The sequence below is a fragment of the Zosterops lateralis genome, assembly GCF_965231275.1.
Source record: "Zosterops lateralis genome assembly, chromosome: 4".
NCBI classification, from domain to species: domain Eukaryota; kingdom Metazoa; phylum Chordata; class Aves; order Passeriformes; family Zosteropidae; genus Zosterops; species Zosterops lateralis.
In genome coordinates, this window is record NC_139765.1 from 1,032,653 (window position 1) to 1,056,075 (window position 23,423).

Consider the following 23,423-nt stretch of genomic DNA (forward strand, 5'->3'; position numbering starts at 1 on the left):
GACTTTAATGAGATTCCTGAAGTCTTAGTCAGAGCTGTGGTTAAAGCCTGTCTGCCAGAAGCAGATGGATAGCAGGACGTTATGATGCGTCTCTTGGTGCTGTCAGCAGCAGGTCCATGGCACAGAACCAGAGGGCAGGGATTCCCCTTGGAGCAGCACATGGAAAGCTCCTTCCTGGGTGTGCTGCTTTTGGCTGGAGTCGAGTTAATTTTCGTCATAGTAGCTGCTCTGGGGCCGTGTTTTGGGTTTGTGCTGAAAACAGCACTGATAACTCAGGGATATTTTGGTTATTGCTGGGCAGGGCTCACACAGAGCCAAGGCCTTTCCTGCCAGTGAGGGGCTGGGGCAGCACAGGGAGCTGGGGATGGCACAGCTGGGACACCCCAGAGCAGATGGTGTGTGCTCAGCAACACAACCTGGGGCAAAGAGGAGGAAGAGGGGTTAAACATGACACTGGGCAGTTCATCTCTACTGGGTCCTTAAGCAGGGGAGACTCTCCTTCAGTGAATATCCTTCACATCTTTGAGTGAGTGTCTTGTCCCAGAAAAAGCAACAATTGTTTCTGGATGCACTGGACATTGCGAGGCTTTAAAAGCAAGCATTGAACTGCAGTCAAGCTGCAAGAGTAAACAGGAACTCCAAAGAAGCTCCTGATTGTTACAGGAAGAATGTTAGTCCAGTTCTCCCCAGACCAGAAGAAATCAGACGAGTTGCAGAAACGAGGAGCACTGGAGTTATGTGGAAGTGATGTTTTCTTCTTTCAACACTCCTCATGGCACTCAGTAAAGATCTGTGTCACAACTGGGGACGTCCCAAATTTTTAAGAAACAATAAGGATAGGACAGGGAATTTGCAAAGGGAGTAACCCTCCCTTTCTCATTTATCAGGGCTGTCTTCCAGCAAGGGTTCAACTCTTTTCACGGTCTGCCAAATCTTTGCAAATGATCTCATGGACATGACCTCCCTTTCTTGGAGTCTTGCAGCTCCCCTCCAGCAGACATGGCAGGGACAGCGTTGGGAAGGCACTGATAGAGCTCTCCAACAGCTTTGCTATGCCTTTGGAAACTGGATGTGTAAATTCATGCTTCGTGCACAGTTGTCACCTCTGAAAAGTGAACAAAGGCAAGCACAGGTACAAATTTCAGGCAGGCAGCCAACACAGTAGACAGTTGCCTAGGGCAGCAGACTGTTGAATGCAGCAGAGTGCCAAGGCTTTACGAAGATGAAGGCTTGCTGCCTCTGCTCTGCCCTCCAAGAGGCATCAGACCTTTAATCTAAGGCTTGAGATTCATGTCCTGTTTTCAGGCAACTTGGCCCAGGTGATCCTTGGCACTCTGGGTGCAAGCATCAGACCTGCAGTGCTCAGGCAGGGTCACTTCTGCTGTTTGACTGATCCATGGCTGCTGCAAGGGGTGGGATGGGACCTTTTTCCACAGGAATAAGAGCAGCCTGTGGTTTTGGAGTTCTTCCTCCTGCTCCTTCATCCCCTAGTGCAGCAGGAGTGGTCTGAGCTGGTGTGAGTGGGCTGGTGCAGGGGAAGGATGGTTTGGGGTGAAAGTGGGAGTCACTGGGATGGGGGAGGATGGACAGGGATGATCTCTGGGATGGGGGAGGATGGACAGGGATGATGGCCAGGAGGGATGGTCTCCTGCAGTGGGATTGGGCTGTCCTGCCTGATGCTTTTCTGACTCCGTTCATCCCAGCCCACTTCACCCCACCTCTCATCCTCACAGAATTTCACTGCTGCCTCCCACCCAGCCCTGCTTGGGCAAACAACCCCACTAAGCTGTTTGGACCAGCCCTGCAGTTGGGCTTAACAGATAAGCCAAGCTTTTTATTTCTAAAATCAAAACCTCTCATAGAGGATTTTGGTGGCAAGTAGAAACAGGCGCAGGAGGGGAAGACCACATTCTTCAGACCACCAGCCAAGTGCTTTTCAGCTTTTGCTGTGGAAGTTGCTGGCTGAGCCTAAATCCCTGCAGCAGTGCCTCACCTGCTATTATCACTTTATCTGAAGTCATAAACACAGCCAGTGAAGAAATTATTTCCAGCATCTTGAAAAGGACTCGCTTCCATAATTCACTATTAGCTGGATGGCAGCTGCTTTCACCAGCAGCAGATTTGGGGTAGAATTCAGAGTTTGAGACCTCTCCTGCTGCAGGAACTGCTTTAGTTGCCACCTTAGACAGGATATTGGGCTGGCTGGATAAGCCATCTTATCCCATTCAGCAATACTTAATGTCTCATGTTTCAAAATAAGATGGCAAGCACTTGCTCGTGCTTGTTGGCAGTCAGGTTGCTACCAGCGGTATTCATAACACTTTACTGTTGTTAATCATCGTCTGCCTGTGCATATTAATGCTTAAAATGAGATATTTAATTAGTGCCATGTGTTCCTGGACCGAGTTTCTCGTGAGCATCTCCCAGGCTTTCCCAGCTGGAGAGGTTTTTGTTTCCACCAGTGCAGGGCTGCCTGCTGGCGTGTCCTGGCTGCCCCAGAGTGCTCAGAGAAGCTCCCAGGGACATTGACATCACCTGTATTTGTGGAACTGCCTCATCAGCTGCTGCTGTCTCACATTCCTGGCTGGGAGAGGCGGCCGGGCGGCTGGCCATGGTTTACTCCTTCCTCAGAATCCGCAGGGTGAGGGCAAAGCTTGGAGATGCACTTCTCCCATCATGTCATCTATTTACATGGCACATGCCTTGTGTGTGTGTGTGAGACACTGAGGGCTTTTATTTTTGTTCCCCCTGCCCTAGTTCTTCTTTCTGGCTGTGGCGAGATGGAAAGGTGGGACACGCTCATCTCTGCCAGCGAAAAGGTTTTCTGTATCCCAGGCCGGCTTGGAAATTCTTTAGGTGACATCACACCATGTCTGTGCAGACTCATTGTTTGTCATGGAAAAGCCATTCATCCATACACAACTTCCTTCCTCCCCAGACTCGGGGAGATAAACTTTCCATTCTGTCTATTCCCTATAGAAACAGACCCCAAACATGTATGCCTGGCTACACACACCTCTCAGGGCTGCCCCAGGAGGGAAAGGGAGGATATAGGAGATGTGAATAAAGTCACCCTGTTTTCTTCAGACATGGATCCCGCTGTGCCCAGGCAGTAAAACTCCCCTCCCGCCGAGGTGCTGGGTCACACAAGGCTTTTTTTGTCCCCAGGCTAATTCTGGCACTTGGCAGCCCCACATCTGCCTGCCAGGTGAGATGGGCCACCAGCTGCAGGTACAGCACATCTGGCAAGGGGGGAGGAAGCCGAGCGTGCTGCAAACAAACACAGCAATTCCACCGTGGCGGGTGCGAGGAATTCCATCAAAAATATACTCCAGCAGTCTGAGCTGCCCGGGCTGGTGATTCATGTCTGGGGTGCTGCTTGTCAGGGCTGGGTACTGGTGTGCCCCACAGCCTGGGGGGGCCTGATCCTGTAGGGACAGAGTTTGGGTACTCTGTGCCCCACAGCCTGGGGGGATCCTGCTCCTGCAGGGGCAGAGTTTGGGTACTCTGTGCCCCACAGCCTGGGGGGGCCCTGTAGGGGCAGAGTTTGGGTACTGGTGTGCCCCACAGCCTGGGGGGATCCTGTAGGGGCAGAGTTTGGGTACTCTGTGCCCCACAGCCTGGGGGATCCTGTAGGGGCAGAGTTTGGGTACTGGTGTGCCCCACAGCCTGGGGGGATCCTGTAGGGGCAGGGCTGGGTACTCTGTGCCCCACAGCCTGGGGGGATCCTGATCCTGCAGGGGCAGAGTTTGGGTACTCTGTGCCCCACAGGCTGGGGGATCCTGATCCTGCAGGGGCAGAGTTTGGGTACTCTGTGCCCCACAGCCTGGGGGATCCTGCTCCTGCAGGGGCAGAGTTTGGGTACTCTGTGCCCCACAGCCTGGGGGATCCTGATCCTGCAGGGGCAGAGTTTGGGTACTCTGTGCCCCACAGCCTGGGGGATCCTGCTCCTGCAGGGGCAGAGTTTGGGTACTCTGTGCCCCACAGCCTGGGGGGATCCTGCAGGGGCAGAGTTTGGGTACACTGTGCCCCACAGCCTGGGCGATCCTGTAGGGGCAGGGCTGGGTACTCTGTGCCCCACAGCCTGGGGGATCCTGATCCTGCAGGGGCAGAGTTTGGGTACTCTGTGCCCCACAGCCTGGGGGGATCCTGCTGGGGCAGGGGCAGGGGCAGGGTTGGGGGACACCCAGCCTGCTCAGGAGCCTGAGGGGCATTTTTTTTCCCTGGAAAAGAGGTGGGAACCGTGCGGTGCCGGGCGGGATGGGACAGGGGGAAGCCTTGCAGGGATGGAGGCAGCACGGATGAGGTGGCTGTTCCCCTGCGGCAGGAGGCAGGCAGGGTGCGAGGAGCACACCAGCAGTACCTGCACAGCGCGGGGCTCCTGCCTTTGCAGCCTTTCCCCTGCCCGTCCAGCCATCAGGCTGCGGTGCCAGCCCGGCCGAGCCTCGCAGAGCCCCGTCTGGGGGAACGGGGCTGGGGCCGCGCCGTGGGGCCCCTGGGGAGGGGGTTTGGGGAGGGGGCGGCTGGGGAACGAGGCAGCTTTGATGTCCCCGCTGTTCCCCGCACACACCTGTACCCGGGGGCTGCGGGGGGCTCCGGGGGGCTGAGCACAGCCCGGCCGGTCTGTGCGGGGCTGGAGGAGCCCGGGCCGGGGGCGGGGGGAGGAGGAGGGTCCTGCGGGGTGGGAGGGGGCGGCAGCCGGGGCCGGGCTCGCCGCGCCCCCGCCGCTCGCAGGGCCCCGCTCCAAGGGTTTCTCCTCTCCTCCTCCTCCTCCTCCTCCTCCTCTGTTGTCCGCAGGGCGCCCCGTCCCGGCGGCCGGCTCGGCGGGGGCTGCCCCCGCAGCCCACCATGGCCGGGGCCAGGCTGGCCCTCGCCGCCGCGCTGCTCTGCAGCTGCTCCTCGCCGCTGGCCGACGCCAACTCCTGGTGGTGAGTGTCCTTTGTCCGCCCGGGACCCACCGGGACCGTCCGGGACCCGCCGGGACCGTCCGAGCCGTGCGGCGGCTCCTGCCCCGCCTGCCGGGCTGCTTTCCCCGCTCCTCTCGGGCTGCTTTCCCCCATCCCGCTGTCCCTTTCCCCCGCTCCTCTCCGGGTTCTTTCCCCCATCCCGCTGTCCCTTTTCCCTGCTCCTCTCTGGGTTCTTTCCCCCGTCCCCCTGTCCCTTTCCCCCATCCCTCTGCCCCTTTCCCCCGCTCCTCTCCGGGTTCTTTCCCCTATCCCGCTGTCCCTTTTCCCTGCTCCTCTCCGGGTTCTTTCCCTCCCTCCTCTCGGGCTGCTTTCCCCCATCCCTCTGTCCCTTTCCCTCTCTCCCTCTCTCCTCTCCGTGTTCTTTCCTTCCCTCCTCTCTGGGTTCTTTCCCCCGTCCCTCTGTCCCTTTCCCCCATCCCTCTGTCCCTTTCCCCCATCCCTCTGTCCCTTTCCCCCATCCCTCTGTCCCTTTCCCTCTCTCCTCTCCGGGATTTTTCCCCCGTCCCGCTGTCCCTTCCCGTTTTCAGCAGCCCCTTCTCTCTCCCCTGCAGTTTTCTGCTCTCCTTTAGCGGGAGATGCCGCCCGGGCTGTAGGATGTGGGGAATGCGCAGGGAGGGGATGGCTAAGGTTTCCGACCCGCTGCCAAAAGCCCCGAGGAGCGGAAAATAGCCTGGGCTCCGGGGCAGGGCAAAATCGCTGCTTTTCTCTGCGGGGAAAGCGCTGAGCTCTCCCTCTGCCCCATCCATATCCCGGGTGTGCTCTGTGTTTAAAACTCGGCTTCCAGAGGAGCGAGCAGTGGGAAAGGCTCACATCTGGCAGAGCTGACATGAGAAATGCTCCTGGAGCTGGGCTGGGCTGGGCTGGGCTGGGGAGAAGTGTCAGACAGGGTGGGGTGGGGGGGTCTCTCCCTCCAAAACTCCCAACCTGGGATGTTTTTCTCCTGGCAGGTCTCTGGCCATGAACCCCATCCAGAGGCCCGAGATGTACATCATCGGCGCGCAGCCGGTGTGCAGCCAGCTGCCGGGGCTGTCCCCGGGCCAGCGCAAGCTCTGCCAGCTCTACCAGGAGCACATGGTGTTCATCGGGGAGGGCGCCCGCAGCGCCATCAAGGAGTGCCAGTACCAGTTCCGGCAGCGGCGGTGGAACTGCAGCACGGTGGACAACACCTCCGTCTTCGGGAGAGTCATGAAAATAGGTACGAGCAGCTGGGAGGGCAGAGGGACGGCTGGCAGGACGGGGAGGGGCTGGGCAAAGGGTGGTTGTCTCTCTGCGCCTCTGTCCTGTCCTTTAGACACACACAGGAGGGGTGAGCCCCCTTAGCACGGCTCCTAAAGCTGTCCTGGAGGAGCAGGAGGGATAAATCCCCTTAGAACAGCTCCTGAAGGTGCTCTGGAGGAGCAGGAGGGATGAACCCCCTTAGCACAGCTCCTAAAGCTGCCCTGGAGGATGAACCCCCTTAGCACGGCTCCTAAAGCTGCCCTGGATGAGCAAGAGTGATGAACCCCCTTAGCACGGCTCCTAAAGGTGCTCTGGAGGAGCAGGAGGGGTGAACCCCCTTAGCACAGCTCCTAAAGCTGCCCTGGAGGAGCAGGAGGGATGAGCCCCCTTAGCACGGCTCCTAAAGCTGTCCTGGAGGATGAATCCCCTTAGCACGGCTCCTACAGCTGCTCTGGAGGAGCAGGAGGGATGAACCCCCTTAGCACAGCTCCTAAAGGTGCTCTGGAGGAGCAGGAGGGATGCAGGACAGTTTTTTGTTTTTTTTTTTTTTGAGGGATGCAGGACACAGTTTTTTTGGAGGGATGCAGGACAGAGTTTTTTTTTTTTGGAGGGATGCAGGACACAGTTTTTTTGGAGGGATGCAGGACACAGTTTTTTTTGGAGGGATGCAGGACAGTTTTTTTTGGAGGGATGCAGGACACAGTTTTTTTTGGAGGGATGCAGGACACAGTTTTTTTGGAGGGATGCAGGACACAGTTTCTTTGGAGGGATGCAGGACACAGTTTCTTTGGAGGGAGCCGTGCTAAGGGGGCGTCCTGATGGGAAGGTCAGGAAAAGGAACAGTGGCCCCCGTGTTATCATTCCCAGCATCTCAGACAGGGAGGGAATGCAGCCCTGAGATGTGGGAAATACGAACTCTCCGGGCATGGAAATTCCCCCCGTTTCTCCACTTTCTGTGTAAAGCGAAGGGATTTTTATAATTCCTGCCCCGCTGGCCGTAAGAGGCACATTGACAGGCCATTGCTGCACTTGAATTGAGGTGTGACCCAGCTACATTGTCCCGGCTCCTTTTGAAATGCAGTCATCTGATGGCAAGAAACTGAGAAATCCGGGCTGGGTTTGATATGTCCGACAGGCAGGCCAATAAAGAAAAGGTGTTAAAACAGCCACACACACACACTCACTCACTCTCCACAAGCCCCGTCTGAAGGTTTTGTTTCCCACCCACAAAGGCAATCATTTACACAGAAGAATCAGAACTATTTCTCGGTTGTGAACTCGAGGGATGGAAAAAAAAAAACCCTTCAGCTCCTGTACCCCCAGTACTGCTCACACTTGTATTTGGCTTCACTCTCAAAAGAACTGCAGAAGCAGCAGGACGCCAAGAGATGCATCTTTAATACCTCTGGGGCATTTAGGCAATAGGGCACAAAGCCCTGTGATCGCCTCCGTTTGATCCTGAAATTCATGTGCAGTCCTAGAGAATTCTAGGGATATTTCTGCCCCTGCTAATCTTGCAGAATTCCTGAGTTATTCTAATTCCTCCCTTTCTGCCCAGCTCATACCCCAACGATTCTTCTCTGGGGTGCTCCCCTGGGAAATGCCTTTTCCTGACACATTCTTCCAGTCCCTGTCACACATCCAAGGCATCTGTGCATCCTTGATCTCTCACTTTCTGATAGCAAGGCTGGTGGCCAGATGGGGCTGCAGGCGATCCCAGATTGTTAAAACTTGTGCTTTGGGGGATGAAAAGTGAAATTTCATCCACCAAAGGACAGAAAACATGCCTCCATCTCTCCTTTCTCTCCATCTCTCCTTTCTCTCCATCTCTCCTTTCTCTCCATCTTTCCTTTCTCCCTCACTTGTAACTTTTCCTAAATAATGGTGTAAATTTCAAATCCCCAAAGGAATATTTGTGACTCCACAGGGATGCAATAAAACAGGAATCTCCCCTTCTGGAGCAATCCCCATTCTCCAGTAGCTTCCTGCAGCTCTGGGTTGGTGTGGTGAGAGGGTCCCCACATGGAGAAGAGAAATAAGGGTGAGCTGAGCAAAGATCAGAGCTGAAGGATGAAAAGCTGTCAGGAAGAATCAGAATGTGTAGAGGAAGAAGGAATTACAGTGGATAGTGGAAGTGGGAGGATTTCTCCCCTCTAAAATGAATTTGATCCTATGAGTTAAGATTGGGAGTAGATTTTTTTTTGTGTGTGTGTTTTGTTGGAGGCAGAGGTGTCATAAGTGTGTGAAGGGTATGGCCATTAGTGCTGCTCCTGCTGTTTGGTTTGTGTGTTGTGTGCCTTGTTGAGCCCTGCTGTATCTGTGGTAGGAATCTGCTGATGGCAGTGGCTGAGGTGGCTGCCTGCAGTTGTTCTCTCTCTGAAAACCCATCCCAACAGTTTTGGAACCATTTTCTGCTCAGTCAGAGCACGGTCAGATGTTTGTACTCCAGCACAGAGGCTGCACAAAGGAAAAAATGTCACCGCAGGTGTCCCAGGCTCTTTGGTAATTCATGGCTCTTATCTATGTCAGTGATAAGCTGCTGTGGAGGGAGATGCTGCCTCTCCTCTTTTTTATAGCTTCACCCTCCACTTTTACATTTTCCTACCTCATAATGAGTCATTGCTTATCATTTCAGCAAATATATTTCCCACACTGGGGGAAGAAGACAAAGCCTTTCAATCTCTTAGGGTATGCCAGATATAAAGTCATTCTTCCCTGGGTTCACACTGTGTGTCTGTCTCCTGTTCTCGACCTCTGAGCCCCAAATCTGGAGCACAGCCCTTTTTCTGTACTCCGTGCCAATGGCACGAGCGAGGTCTGGAGACCAGAATATCTGCAAGAGTGCACAGACATGCCAGATTGTTGTGGAGAGGGGAGGGGAAAGGAGATAAGAAGGCCCCAGAAGGTGCTCAGTGTGCCAGCAGCCCTCTCTGCCCACCCAGCCATGTGAGCATGGCACAGATGACGTGATTTCTGGAGAGGGGAGGAGAGCCTGGCGTGGCCAAAGCCTGGGAGATCCAAACCTGGGAGATCAGTTTCTTTTCCCCTTCTCAGAGCTTGACTGAGCTCAGGAGCAGCAGAGCTGGTGGGTCTGTGTTTAATCATTACACCTTCATTTTGTGCTCTCCATGGCAGTGAGGCAGCCCAGGGACACAGAGCTGTTGGAGGGGCACCCAGAGCACTGGAAAAGGCTGTTTTGGAGCATTGTTTTTCTCCTGCTGTTTTTGTGTTGTCATGAGGCTCGCTCTCGGCTTTTAAATGTGGTTTATTCTACAACAATGCTCAATGATGTAAAAAAATTATCCTTTCAAAGCTGCTTCCTGCTCTGTCAGTGCAGATTTTAGGCTGCACATGTGTGTGTATATATAGCTCTATACATTATATACAGACACATTCCTTGCTGCTACATTTATGAGGGGGAGAGGACAGAGCACCCCAAAAGGTCACATTAGAATTTCCTCAGGGGAGGAGAGAGAACACATCTCCTCCTGAGGAATCCTAAATGCAAGGCTGGGATTTCCAGGTTAGTCCAGTCATTTCTGGAGCCAAAGATCTTATCTCTTCTGCCTTTTCAAATGCTAAAAGGAAAAAAAAAAAAAAAAAAAAAAAAAAAAAAAAAAAAAAAAAAAGAACAGTCATAAAAACAGAGAACAAAGAGAATTTTCCCCCCTTTTTTTTCTTTGCAATCGACAAACTTCGGGGCAACCCTTTAAAAAAAAACAACAAGTCAAAACTAAAAGTAGAAAAAATTCAAGCAACAGGATTTTGTGTCCTGTTGTTCTCCCATCCCCTCCTGGAGCGGCTCCCCGGCGGGTGGCACAGGAGGGCAGCAGAGCTCTGCACAGCTCCACACAGCTCTGCACAGCTCCACAGAGCTCTACACAGCTCCACAAAGCTCAACACAGCTCCACAAAGCTCCACAAAACTCCACAGCACCGGGCACAGCTCCTCCATCCTGCATCTTGCATTTTTTTGTGAGAGCATGTTGTTAAAATATGGACAAAACAGCCATGTCCTTTCTCAAGAAGCTATTTTAACACCATGGCTAAAGCACAATGAAATTAATAGGGAAGTGCTGCTTGACAAAAGTGTAGGTAAAATATATAAAAAAGTGAGGCAAAATATATATTTCCTCACCAACACATGCATTTGATACATTAGATATTTTAGAGGCTCACTGTGAATCGTCTTCTTCAAATGTTAACCTCCAAGTGTTTTGGCCCTGATCCTGCCCATGATGTCACGGGGGCTTTTAGGCTCACAGTGAAGTGCACGGGCAGTTATTTTCAGGATCAGGGCCTTCAGGGCCACAGCAAACTCTGCAATAACTCCCCAAGCCTTTGGAGCAACAGCACAGAGCTGTGCAACAGGGCTGAGCTTGGAGAGGGTGAGCAAAAAGCCAAATAATTCTCTGAGTATTTGCTTTGTGGGTGGCAAAGAGGGGAAAAAAACCCCTCTTACCCTGCTGTGATTTGTCCCAGCCCCATCCTCAGCAGCCTGAACAGCTCAGGCAGATGCAGGGGCTGCACAGGGAGCTGTGCTGCTACATCTGGCAGGTGGAGGTGGTTAAATATGGACAGTAAAAGTGTAAATCCCGCTGTTTTTTCAGGGGTCTCAGTCAGGCTGTAAGGATGCTGAGCACCTGGAGTCGTGCAGGCTCTGCTGTCACAGTGTGAGGTCCTTTCCTTGCGTGTGTTTTAATCTCTACAGACAGGGGAGTGCTCTCCTCAAAAGGATGATTGGTGTGTCCTCGGGGTTTTCTCCATACAGGTAGGGGCAAAACTGCACACTGGACTGGTACCTTAAAAGACCGGAAAAAAAAAAAAAAAAAAAAAAACCAAAAAAACTACCAAAAAAACCACAAACAAACAAAAAAACCCAACTAGATGAGTAAAAGCTTGATTTTAGTTACTGAAGAATTACCCTGACTCCCTTATGGGCCAGTCTCATCCGAGCTGCCTTAAGCAGGAGTCCCTCCTCTGTGTCTCCTGGACCAGGGAGGTTTGGTGAGCACAGTTCTCTAATGAGCTGTGAGTAAGGACCTCCCTTCTGCATGGTGTGTCCTGGAGCACTTCATCAGATGTGTGCCAGAGCACAGACCCTTAGTGTTCATCTCTCATTTAGGTGGGGTCAGAAAAATCAAAGCTTGTTCTTCAAGGTGGGTGCCACTTACAGCCTTGCCTTTGTCTTGGGTCATTAGCACTAAGCTGGTGATAAGCTGCTATTAATTAGGGATTTTTAGCACGTGCAAATTGGAACAAGAGCACAGCGAATTCCCTCAGCTCAGCCCTGCTGAGGGAGCTGGCACTGAGAGCCTCCTGAGCTGCTGATAAAGTATCCTTTGAGGATCTGCCCTTTGAAGTCATCCCAAATTTGCTCGGGAGCATCTTGCTCTCAAGTTTGGTGTAAGTAGCCCTTCACAATTAGATTGCTTAGTCTAATGGAGCTTTGGCAGTTGTTCTCTTTATCACCTGCAAGTTTGATGATGGGCACAGTGGCTCTGAAGGTGTTGGCTCAGCTGTTTTATTAGACCTGTGGTACCAGTGCAGGTGTGGATTCCTCCTTCTCCCCGTGCCCCTCTGCAGACACTCAGCACTCTGCTGCTTGGCCTCATGCAGGGCTCTGGCTGTGCCGGTGCCCCGGTCACACTGGGGCTGAATTCCTGCCAGGAATACCGGGCTGGAGACCTGATCCAGCTGCTTGGCTCGGCTGCTGAGCTGCCTGTGCCATGCACAAGGCAGAGCAGCCTCTAGGAAACCTGCTAATGGAAAGTCTTCTCATTTATTATGGTCTACATGGGAGTTTTGCTTCTTCCAGCACTGTGGAAATGCTGCAGGCAGTGGAAGAGCCCCTGCCTTGATGGTGCAGTGTAAAAATGAGTTTCCTTCACTTTGCCTATAAATAATTTTCAGCTGACCTTATGTAAACTAAAATAAGTTCAATGAAGAGGAGCCCATAAAGACTGCACATCCCAATTAAATGAAAACCATTCCAGAGTGATAACTGGCTCAGCCAGAGCACTCCTTTTGCACAGACCCAACCTCCTTCCTTGTTCTTAATGATTATTGGCAAATGCAGTGGCTAAGTCAGCAGCTGTATTTTCAGCAAGTGAGCAACTCTCCTGCTGGCTGAGAGTTTCCTCCAGGTTAGAATGAAAGGATGAGTGAAGGGGAAAGAGGATGAGCAGTCCCTGCCTCTGGAGCTGCTGTCCAGAGTGGGATGGAGCCCTTGTGCTTGACCATGGTGTTCTTTAGTTCCAGTAAATTCTGAGCACCTTCCCTGAGCACACCAGAGTTCCTGTTTGTGTGTGTGTGGCACACGGAGTGAGATCCTGTAGGAACTGACAGTGGCCAAAGAGGAATTTCTGGGCTTCAGGCAGCCTGAGAGAAAACAGATTTTCCCAGGCATTGATCTGGGGGAGCCATAAGAAGACATCCTAAACAATTTCTAACCTTGCACCTGCCCTTCTGACCGACTTGTTTGCTTGCAGAGATGTTTTACTAATTGGTCTGAAACGACCAATCGGTCTGTGAAAAACAGAGTTCACTTTCCTGGTAAATTTTAAGAAACAGGTTTAATAATAATAAAAAAAAGATAATTAGGGAACAGATTAAGCAAAAGGAAGTCTGGCCAGTGGGATGACTTGTCATTCAGCCAAGTCCCCACCCTGCTATATCAGAGACATCCTTTAAACACCCTTTCTATTGTATCAATCTATTGAATATTCACATTTTTCCATAAATTATTTTCCATATTCCAGGAACTGTTTTGTATGGTCCCTCCTTGGGTCTGCCTTTTTAGAGCATTTGTGTTTCTGGGCTGTGTGTTCATTATCACCTCCAGCTTGGGCCTTGGTCCAGGCTTTCTTCAGATGGGAGATGCTGATAGTTGGTGTATCAATAGCAGGGTCTTCTTTACGTGTTCATTGGATGTTATCCTGACTAAACAGACAGTTTAAGTATACTTAAATCAACTACTACCACTATGCCTACTTTTCTTTACTAACAGCAGAAATAAAAAACTTATATCCTTACCACAAAGTTATTAATCATATGGCACACATCTTGCAAAAAGCCAACTTTATAATAGACACTTATTACAGGTCCAGTTGTACTGAAGCTCTGTATAAAAAGGATGTGCCTTTTAATCAACATTGCCTTTTAAGCCCTTCAAGAAGATTGGAGCCTACACACCATTATGACCCCTGTCCTGAATAATAATAATAGTAATAATAATAATAATGATGATGGAGATCTGTGGTGATGCAATCCCTACACCTCCAGCAGGTGCTTCCAAACAGGGAAAGAGTCTCAGTTTGCCTTTAGATGTTTTAGGGAGTTTAGCTGGAAAGTTCTGTGGGCTCTCATTGTAATTGGCTCGGAACCAGCACAAAAGTGTGGATTGGACTCGGGGAATGCAACTCAAAGTCTGTTGTTCATCTCATTGGGCCAAGGGCCAAAAAGCCCACCTAGGCTGTTGAGTACTAAAGAGAGAACAAAGAAACTCCATGCTTTTTGAGGTGCTGTAGCAAGTAGGAGACTTTTCTCTGTGCTGTGCTCGGCTTTGTTTTTGCTTTATGTATTCTCTTCCTTCTTAATTAAAACTTTGATTTTTCAAGGCACACTCAATCATGCAGTCTCTAATTAATATTAGCCACATGTCTGCCAGGCTGGCCCTCTCCAAATCCTCCTAATAACTGAGCTAGCTAAAACCCCCAGGAGGAGGGCAGGAGAATGATTTAGACACAAAACTTTAGAAAACTCAATCGCGCATCGCTGCAGAAATGAATTTCAGAAAAAAAACAAAACATCTTGGGCACGGGCAGGGGGCTGTGGGCATTAATTAATTTAAAGATGTTAATTAATTTAGAGGTGTTAATTAAGTGTGTCTCTCTCTCTCTCTCCCCCCAGGGAGCCGTGAGACGGCGTTCACGTACGCGGTGAGCGCGGCGGGCGTGGTGAACGCCATCAGCCGCGCCTGCCGCGAGGGCGAGCTGTCCTCGTGCGGCTGCAGCCGCGCCGCGCGGCCCCGCGACCTGCCCCGGGACTGGCTGTGGGGCGGCTGCGGGGACAACGTGGACTACGGCTACCGCTTCGCCAAGGAGTTCGTGGACGCCAAGGAGAGGGAGAAGAACTACGCGCGTGGCTCGGAGGAGCAGGCGCGGATGCTGATGAACCTGCAGAACAACGAGGCCGGCCGCAGGGTGAGAACAGGGTGGCCCTTCCCTTCCTCTCACGAGGATGAGGGCAGCTGGAGGTGGAGTTGTGTCGCTATTTCAGACACACAAAGGACGAGGCAGGCAGCAGAAGGTTGGACAGGAAAGCTTTGTTTTAATTTTTGGACTCTATCTTGTATACGCTTTGATCAGAAGGTAAAAGATTGGCTACGCAGGTCGCCACTTCTTTGACCTTGTTGGTGAACACCACCAGCAATGATGGTGATGTTCACACACCAACATTGATAAGCAAAATAGATAAGTTCTAAATATATACATAGTTTATTGATAAACAAAATAGATAAGTTCTAAGTATATACGTACTTTACACAAAGCTGCGTGAAAATCTCCCACTACAAAATTGCAAACATAAAATCCAAAAGCAAGAAAACTTAGATTGACAGAATTCCTTGAAGGTTGGGTGGGGGATTGATGACAAAAGACTCTGACTTCAGAAGGGTAAAAATGACTCTTTTGTTTTTGGGATGTGTGTCGCAATCATGACATGAAAGAACAACACTCACCCATCAGGTTGAGAAGTGAGGAGAGAAAAAGTTTATTATGATTTGGGGTTTAAATAGGGTTTGGAATTTGATCAAGGATTGGGGAATGAGAGGACCACCTCTCTGACCCCAGTGGTCAACTTAGAAGTCCATCAATTTGTCCTTCCTTCTAGAAAGAATGTTGTTTACAAAGCATCAGTCTTTGTTTATCTTACAATTGGTGAGAAAACTCCAGTAGAAATGAAAACAATTCAGAAGGCTGAAAAATCAGTGTGACAGGATGTGTTTTCTTTTTATATTATTCTACACAGACCAATTTGATTGGTGACAAAAAGACAAACTTCTTCAGTCACATTGGGCACACCAGAGGGACATCAAGAAGAAGTCCCTCTTAGGGAAAGAATGTAAACAGAGTTACAGTTACAAAAACATGTCTCTTGTTTACAGAAAATTCTTTGGGAAAAGAATATCAGGAAACCAAAACACCTCAGGTACAAAACCAGGGCTACAGGGGATAATGCAGTGATGCCCTGGTAAAAGCCTACAGTCACATTTTCTGCACTTTTGTGAATGTTACAGACAGCATTGACAGTGTTCCAGTTTAATGTCAGGCTTCCATGGCTTGCCATGTTCCAGTTTAATGTCAGGCTTCCATGGCTTGTCATGCTCCAGTTTAATGTCAGGCTCCCATTTCCAGCTAAAGCCAGTGAATTTTGGAGTCCTGTTGAGATACTCTATGGCACACATATTAAGACACTTAAGCCCTTTCCAAATAAATTAAGTGCTGTCATGGCCCATTTTGAAGGTTTATGTCTAAGAAATCAGCTTCCCAGAGCTCTGGGAGTGACAGGCTGGTGGTGAAAAGAAAAACCTTTTGGCGTGTAGAGTTGTCTTCTACTACCATTATTTAGATTTTTGGGAATATAAGGCCAGGAGCCTGGCTGTGTCTGGAACTCAGGCCTTGCTCAGTTCCCTTGGTGCTGGGCACAATAAATAGTTTGCATCTAGGTGAAAAACATTTTTTCACAGTTTTGATCTGAGGACCCCTAGGGATGGAGAATCCATCACTTCCCTTTGTAGTGTGATACCAGCATTAATCACTGTTTCAGCACTGAACCTAATAATCATTTGGATTTATCTGGCACCAGCTTCTAGTCAGTTCTTTCTCTGACTTTTACAGCTAAATCCAAAACCCTCTCAGTAATCAGAATTTCCTTAGCACACAAGTATTTATCTACTGTAATTTATTCACCATTCTTTCTTGACAAACTAGATTGAGCACTGAAGACTCACTTTCAGAGGTTCTCATCAGCCATCAAATCATTTTCCTGTCACTTTTGTGATTTTTTTCCAATTTTCCCCATACCCCATTTGTGTGCATTCAGTGTCTGCACTTTTGCTTTTCACACAATTCCTCTGTCTGTGATTAATAGCCTGGAAGGTGTAGCATCATTCATATGCAGTGCAGCTGTGTAATCCTGCCTCTTTCCAAAAGTAGAACAGGAATACCAACTTGAACATTTGTGCATTTTCCCCAGGGTGTTTTAAATTTTTATCATTCTTCCCTAGAAGTAAGCTTTTCAAAGGTTAATTTTATTTCTGATTCATGTTAAAAAATCCCATTAAGTGTACTTAGTCTTGCTCTCCTGCACATTCCTAACTAATATCCTTCGTTTCCTTATCAATTTTCTGCCCTTTCTTTCTTCTAATTGTTACTGAATTATCTTTCCCTTTCCCGTGGATGTCTGTCTTTTCCACGTGTAATTTCAGCTTCATTTTGTCACCAAAGATGATTTGTTCAGTTTTTTTTTTTTGGTTGTGAAATCAACGTGTCAGGTTGAAGTATTGCAAGTACTTCATAGTTCTTTTGTAAAATTAAGTGGGGGTAAATTTGCAGTAGGTGACAAACTGGACTTGAAAGCCATATAACTCACTGAGTTTTGGGTTGGGATTGGGGTGGGTTTTTTTGGCTTGGATGGGCAGAAGCTCTGCATTGGCTTGGAAACAGGGCATGTGTGTGGTGCAGTAGTAGCCTGAATGTGACATTCTTTTCTGCATTACTTGCTTTGAACATCCTGCATGAATGTGGATTACAAATGTATATACATATTTATTTACAAATATTTGTATATTTACAAATACATAATTTACAAATATTTACAAAATATATTTTACAAATATTTACATATTTATTTACAAATAAATACCCTAAAGCAAGGAGTGAACATGAGACCCCAAAAGCCCTGAGGGGTGCAGAGACAGAGTATGGCCCCATGTCTGGGGTGCCAGGTGAACTGCAGTAACATGGATTAAATGAACACAAGTCATTTTAGATCAGATTAAATTAAATGGGAGTATAAACCAGTGTGTAATTAAACTTGTGGATTAAAAAAACCCAAACAAAACAAAACCCCCACAAACAAAAAGCTCTGATAGACTAAGGGAGCTGGTTAATAAGCTCAGCCGAGGAACTGGATGTGGAGGAGGTCTGGAACTTTTTCAAGTCAAAGATGCTAAAGCCATTACAACTCTGCATGCCAACAGGAGAAGAAAGGTTGTAGGAAGAATATCCAGACCTCACTGAATGAATAACTGCCACAGAGAAGCTGTTAGGAATAGACCAAGAGCCTACTAAGAATGGAAGGGAAAAAAAAAATACAGCAAATAAATAATGAAAAGCTCTTCGAGGTCTAGAAGTGTAAAGAGGAGGTGAGAACAGGAAAAATCATGCTGAGTCAGGCCTTGCAAAGGCTAATAAAATAAACAGCAGAAGTTTTTTAAACTTTGCAAATTGTAGGAGATTGGAAGAAAGGAGGCAGCAGTGAGGATGGGGCTGGGTCTAAAGGCAGAGAAGTTTTGGTACCCAGAGTGAGTGAGTGCTTTGCCTGGGGCTTCAAGTTGGAGTGGGGGGCTTTGGATATCTCAGAGGAAAATAGGAAATAATTTGAAAATACTTTTTCAAAGGTCCATCACACAATCATTTAGTACATCACCGATTTTCTAAAAGCAGACTAGATCTGATGGGTCTCATCTGTGTGAACTTCTATGAAACATTGGAGGTATTTCCCCCATGGGAAATTCTTGGTTAAACTGGGAAATACAATGAAAATTGCAGTAGCTGTGAGATGGACAAGAAACTGGTTCAAGGAAAGACATCAGTAAGTTGTGTGAAAGAATGGAACTCAATTTTAACGGAGCTTGATGAGCAGAGTTCATCAAGGACTCGCCCTTAGGATTTTTGTTTCTCAGCCTCAACACAAGCACTAGGAATGGGCTGAAGATGTTGATGCAGAGGTGGCAGGTATTCTGACTGCAGAGGAGGATCTGAACTTTGTACAGCAGCTAATGACACTCAGTAAAACAGCATTAAGAGCATCATTTGAGGCCTTGTATGAAATACATCTTTAGGAAAAGAGTAGGAAAGAATTGGTCTCAGCAGTGGGCTGCCAATGACTGCAGGAGTAATGTGGCTTGGAAGGTGGTAAATATCCTGTAACACACTAGACATAAGTCTTTTTATTCAGCATGGGGGAATACTAATGCCATTGTATTAGGCTCTCGTGAGGCCCCAAAGTATTGTGTGTTCTCATATTCCCAAGTAAAATGACCTCAGACTAGGAAAGGCTTGTTAGGGCTGACCCAGGGGATAGGAATCTTTTCTTAAGAAAGTGTGCTGGAGCAGCTTGCCATATTTAGCCTAGTAAAGTGAAAGTGGAGAGAGGATATGACTGATGTCTGTGTTTGTGGGAGAAATAACAGGGAAGGAAAAGTACTTTTTAAGCAAAAGGGCCAATTTGGCACAATAGCAAATGGGCATAAAGTAAATACATATAGGCTGGAAACCAGGAAAATATATTTTATTGTTGGAATGGTAATCAGAATAAAGGTAGCTGAAAACCTAATAGCTTTTAAAGGGGCATCCTGTGCATTTAGGGAAAATGTTTCTTGAAGCACTGCCTGCAATAGCAAGAGATCATAGTTAATAACCCAGGAGCTGCTGTCTAGTCCTGCATTCCTAAACTGCTGAGGCACTGGTTTTGTAAGTAGGAAGGTGCATGTGTAACTCCTCATTTCCAGAAGTTTATGTGGAAGAGAGGACTGCTGGAGACCCAGCAGTGAGCACTGCAGAGTTGACCCCCAGCTGCCACCCACTGCTTTCACAGCCAGGGTTTCACCTGGCACCTTCTGATTTATGGGCAGATTTTTGGCATGTCCCTTCACTATGAGTGAGAAAGTTCTTGAATCCTGAAGAGCTGTGGTGGCAGGAGAGAGGATTGTCCCTTCTCCCCATGGTTCTCTGAAGGAGCTGGGTGGGGACAGGAGGGAATCAGAGGTCTTTCATCTTCCAGGCAGTCCTGACCCCATCACCCCTTCACTCCACATCCTGGTCCTTGTGGTGGTGGTTTCTGCCTTTATTGCTCTTGTTTGTTTGTCTTTGGCTGTTATCTCAACGTGTCCTTTCCTTCCATCTGTCTTTCCTTCCAATTGGCCTCCATTACCCTGTGCATTGCCCCCCTCCCTTATCTGTGGCTCTGTCTGGCAGGCTGTGGCAGTCTGTCCTTCCAGGCTGTTTACCCGGGCAGCATGTGGCAGCCCTCAGTCATCAGTCACTGCAGCCACTGCCAGGACAGCCTGCAAGGGGGGCTGCCTGATTGACCACATGGGAGTTACCCATTAATTCTCTTCCTGTTCCCATTCCTGCACAAAAAGAGTTGGAAGAGAACTTGGGCTTATGGGCAGGGGCTTTCAGCCCTTCCATTAGAGGCTCTCTCAACCTGTTTAAGTGGCATGGCCATCGATCAGATCCTGCCCTTAGAACTGCATGTGGGGTCTGTTATTCTTTACCTTGACCCGAGCCTGGTCAGAGAGGAATTCTCCAATTTCCTCTGCCTTCTCCTCATCTGGGCGGCCAAGGGGGAGAGTGGGAGAGTCATTTAGCAGCTGAAGCAATGGTTGGCTCCACAGGACAGGGGTGGGGGGCTGAGGGGCACCGTGCTCACCTGGGATCACTGGCAGCACTCTCCTTCCCCACAACAGCCACTGCCCACACGGGCCAGATGTTTTGAGCATCAGTTGCCTAAAGCCGAGTCAGAGTGAACTCATTCCCATGACATTTAACTGAGGGGGATTGAGTTGCAGTGTTTTTCTAAAGGAACAAAGCCCGGGATTAGGAAGAATCATAATACTTTATAAAAACACATGCGAGGGCAAGGGAGGCACGAGTGGCCTGGGATTTGACAGAACCATAACCAAAAAGTGCTAACACAGGCTTATAACAAGCAGGCTGGCAGTGCAGTGAGGATATAGTAAGTGTCTGGTGCTCAGGAAATTCAGCTGTAGCCTGTCTGGTCATAGTACAGCAGGAATCCTTAAGTAACAGTGTGGTTGGTCCTCTGCAGTTGGAGTTTGATCCAAGACAAGTGCTTAACTCCCAGCTTGTGGCTGTTACATTGCACCGGGAGGGATTGCCTTGGTAAATTGAGCTCTGAGGAGCAGAACTAAAGCTTTTCTGTTCTAAGGACTCACTCCATTGACTTTCTCAGGAGCCGGATTGGCCTCCATGTGATTCAGCCATTAAGCCAAATTGAATCTTCACTAGCTGTCAAAAGCACTGGACATTAGCTGGGCAAGGAGCAACCAGTTGCTGTAGCAGAACTCTGACCTCTCCCTGCTGGTCCAGAACGTTGTTGTAGGCAGAAGGTTTTGCCTGCAATATGCTCAATTGCCTTAATCACCTTGGCTCATGAAGGCAGAGAGCTGGGAAGCTTGCTGCTGTGTCAGTGAGTGAGGCAAAAAAGAAACCTCTGTGTTTGGCTGCTTTTTTCCAGCAGAAAGCCTGGCTGGAAGACACATCACCATCTCTTCCAGAGCACCCTGTTTTGTTCCCGTGTTCCCTGCTCTCCCCCAGCAGATACAGCTGGTGGTAATTTTGCAGCTGATGCCAAACATCTCCGCTTGGCATGTGTAGGATCTGGCAAAAGCACTGCAGGATGCAGGAGGGTCTTGGGAGAGCAGATGTGAGCCTGATGGTGAGAGGATGAGGAGCCAAGGGCTGGGGGATCAAGCAGCTGTAACACAGAGTAGCTCTGGTGGTGGGGGCATGCCCAGCTCTTGCTTGGCCAGCTCTATCAGTGCCTGAGAGCTGACAAGAGCTTACACTTTTGTACCTGTCTCTGAAATGGATGGGAAGAACAAACCCAACCTGCATTTCAGTTTACTTCCCTTGGTTTTTATTTCTCAGCATTTCTCTCTCTTCCCAGCCAGTGTGAGGAGGAGTAAACACAGCAGAGTTTCCCTTCACATTCTGTGCTCGCTCTCATGGGGGTTTTACACTCTGAATTTTTGAAGACTCTTTGCTAACTTTGCTGCTGGATTTCCAGGGGTACAATGCATCTGCAGCCCCCACAGGCTCCTGAAAGTGTAGCTGGAGGTGTCTGGGAAAAGCCCAGCAGGGGAATGGTGGCTGTTGTGCCCGGCCACAGGCAGCCCTGCTGGCAGAGAGAGATGGCACAGGAAGGCAGCCAGGGCTCCGGGGAGCACCTCCTGCAGCCTTCCAGGGATGTGTGTCCATCTGTGCACCACCACCCTGCCTGGACACCGAGCTCCTCCCAGGGAGGGTGAAGGGAAAGGGTGTGGGTTCATTTCCAAAGGATGCAGATGTATCCCTGCATGATAGAGTCGTAGGAAATGGGCTGGTCCCCAGGTGTTCCCTTCCTGCAGTGCTGAATGGGAAAAACACGGCACACCCCGGTGGTGTGTGAGCAGGGGAACTTCCAGAGTCCAGCAAACAGGGCTCCTTCTCTTTTTCTCCCGCTCTTGACCCTGCTGCCAAGCCAGAAATCTGCCAGAGGGAGAGAAGGTGGGGTGAGGAAGTCGTGTTTGCAGGCAGCATGACCAGAAATAGAAATATTTAGGGAACAGGAACACAGCAGCCGCAACAGGGGGAGGAGAAGACCTTTTGTCTCCTCTGAAGGGCGAAACAACAGACACTGTGGGATAATCAAAGCGGCTCTGAGAGCACCACCAATCCATTGTCATTAAGCCAGCTGCCAGTGCAGCAGGAACAAACACAGCCCTGCCTTGTCCCTCTGATTTTTCAGCCTTCTGATTGTTTCTCATTCTACTGGAGCTTTCTTACTATTTAAACATGAACAAAGACATGTTTGGTAAACAAGGCATCCCTTTCCAGGGGGAAGGACAGAGTGATGGACTTCTGAGTTGACCACTGGGGTCAGAGAGGTGGTGCTCTCATCCCCCAATTCTTGATCAAATTCCAAATGTTATTTAAACCCCAAATCATAATAAACTTCCTCTTTTTCTCCTCACTTCTCAATCTGTCGAGTGAGCGTCATGTCACTGTTAGGGACACGAAAGAACTACACATTTACCGGTCAGGTGAAGTGAGGAAGGACGGGAAATTTATTATAATTTGGGATGGGATTAAATAGGATTTGGAGTTTGATTAAGGATTGGGGGATGAGAGGACCACCTCTCTGACTATAGCAGTCTATTACAGAGAGGAATGCTAGTCTATAGACTAGCAGTCTATTACAGAGAGAAATGCATAAACAATCTAGTTCGCTTTGAAAAACTTTAGGAGAAATACGTAAACAAGATCAGAAGGCTTGAAAATTAGAGCGACGATGTTGTGATTTTGACCCTGCCTGACTGCCCCTCCTCTCCCCACAGGCCGTGTACAAGCTGGCGGACGTGGCCTGCAAGTGCCACGGCGTGTCGGGCTCGTGCAGCCTCAAGACCTGCTGGCTGCAGCTGGCCGACTTCCGCAAGGTGGGCGACCTGCTCAAGGAGAAGTACGACAGCGCCGCCGCCATGCGCATCAGCCGCAAGGGCAAGCTGGAGCTGGTCAACAACCGCTTCAACATGCCCACCCAGGAGGACCTGGTGTACGTGGACCCCAGCCCGGACTATTGCCTCCCCAACGAGACCACGGGCTCGCTGGGCACGCAGGGCAGGCTGTGCAACAAGAGCTCGGAGGGCATGGACGGCTGCGAGCTGATGTGCTGCGGGCGCGGCTACGACCAGTTCAAGAGCGTGCAGGTGGAGCGCTGCCACTGCAAGTTCCACTGGTGCTGCTACGTCAAGTGTAAAAAGTGCACAGAGATCGTCGACCAGTACGTCTGTAAGTGAGACACGGGGAGGGGCCCGCCAGAGCGACAAATCTATATTATTATAAAATCTATTATATAAATATATTTTATATTTGTATAAATAAACAGATGGTGATAATTAATTAAAGAAGCTTTATTTAAGAGACGTTTTGGGTTTGAGATTTGCCCCCCCATCCCCTGCCATCAGGCCAGCTAATTTGACATTCTTTCAGCTCTGCTGGGGAATCTGTCTTTGGGTGCATCTCCCCTCGCATGTTTCAGGGTGAAGAAGCTGAGGAGGTGCTGGCAAAGCACACCAGCACATGCTGTTTCATTACAAAAAGAAAGTGAGAAAAAGAGGAGTGGGTTCTCTCTTCTCTCTGACCAGTAAATCTCAGCATTTTGCAATAGT

General features: G+C 49.5%; 1 protein-coding gene across 1 annotated transcript; it reads left to right on the forward strand.

Annotated features, from left to right (window-relative positions):
- The first annotated feature begins 4,740 nt into the window (after positions 1 to 4,740).
- WNT5B (Wnt family member 5B) lies at positions 4,741 to 23,157 on the forward strand. The gene is made up of 4 exons (XM_083860455.1): positions 4,741 to 4,928; positions 5,915 to 6,162; positions 14,096 to 14,388; positions 22,593 to 23,157. The coding sequence occupies exons 1-4, from the start codon at positions 4,849 to 4,851 to the stop codon at positions 23,049 to 23,051; spliced, it is 1,080 nt and encodes a 359-aa protein (XP_083716581.1). The 5' UTR covers positions 4,741 to 4,848; the 3' UTR covers positions 23,052 to 23,157.
- The last annotated feature ends 266 nt before the right edge of the window (positions 23,158 to 23,423 follow it).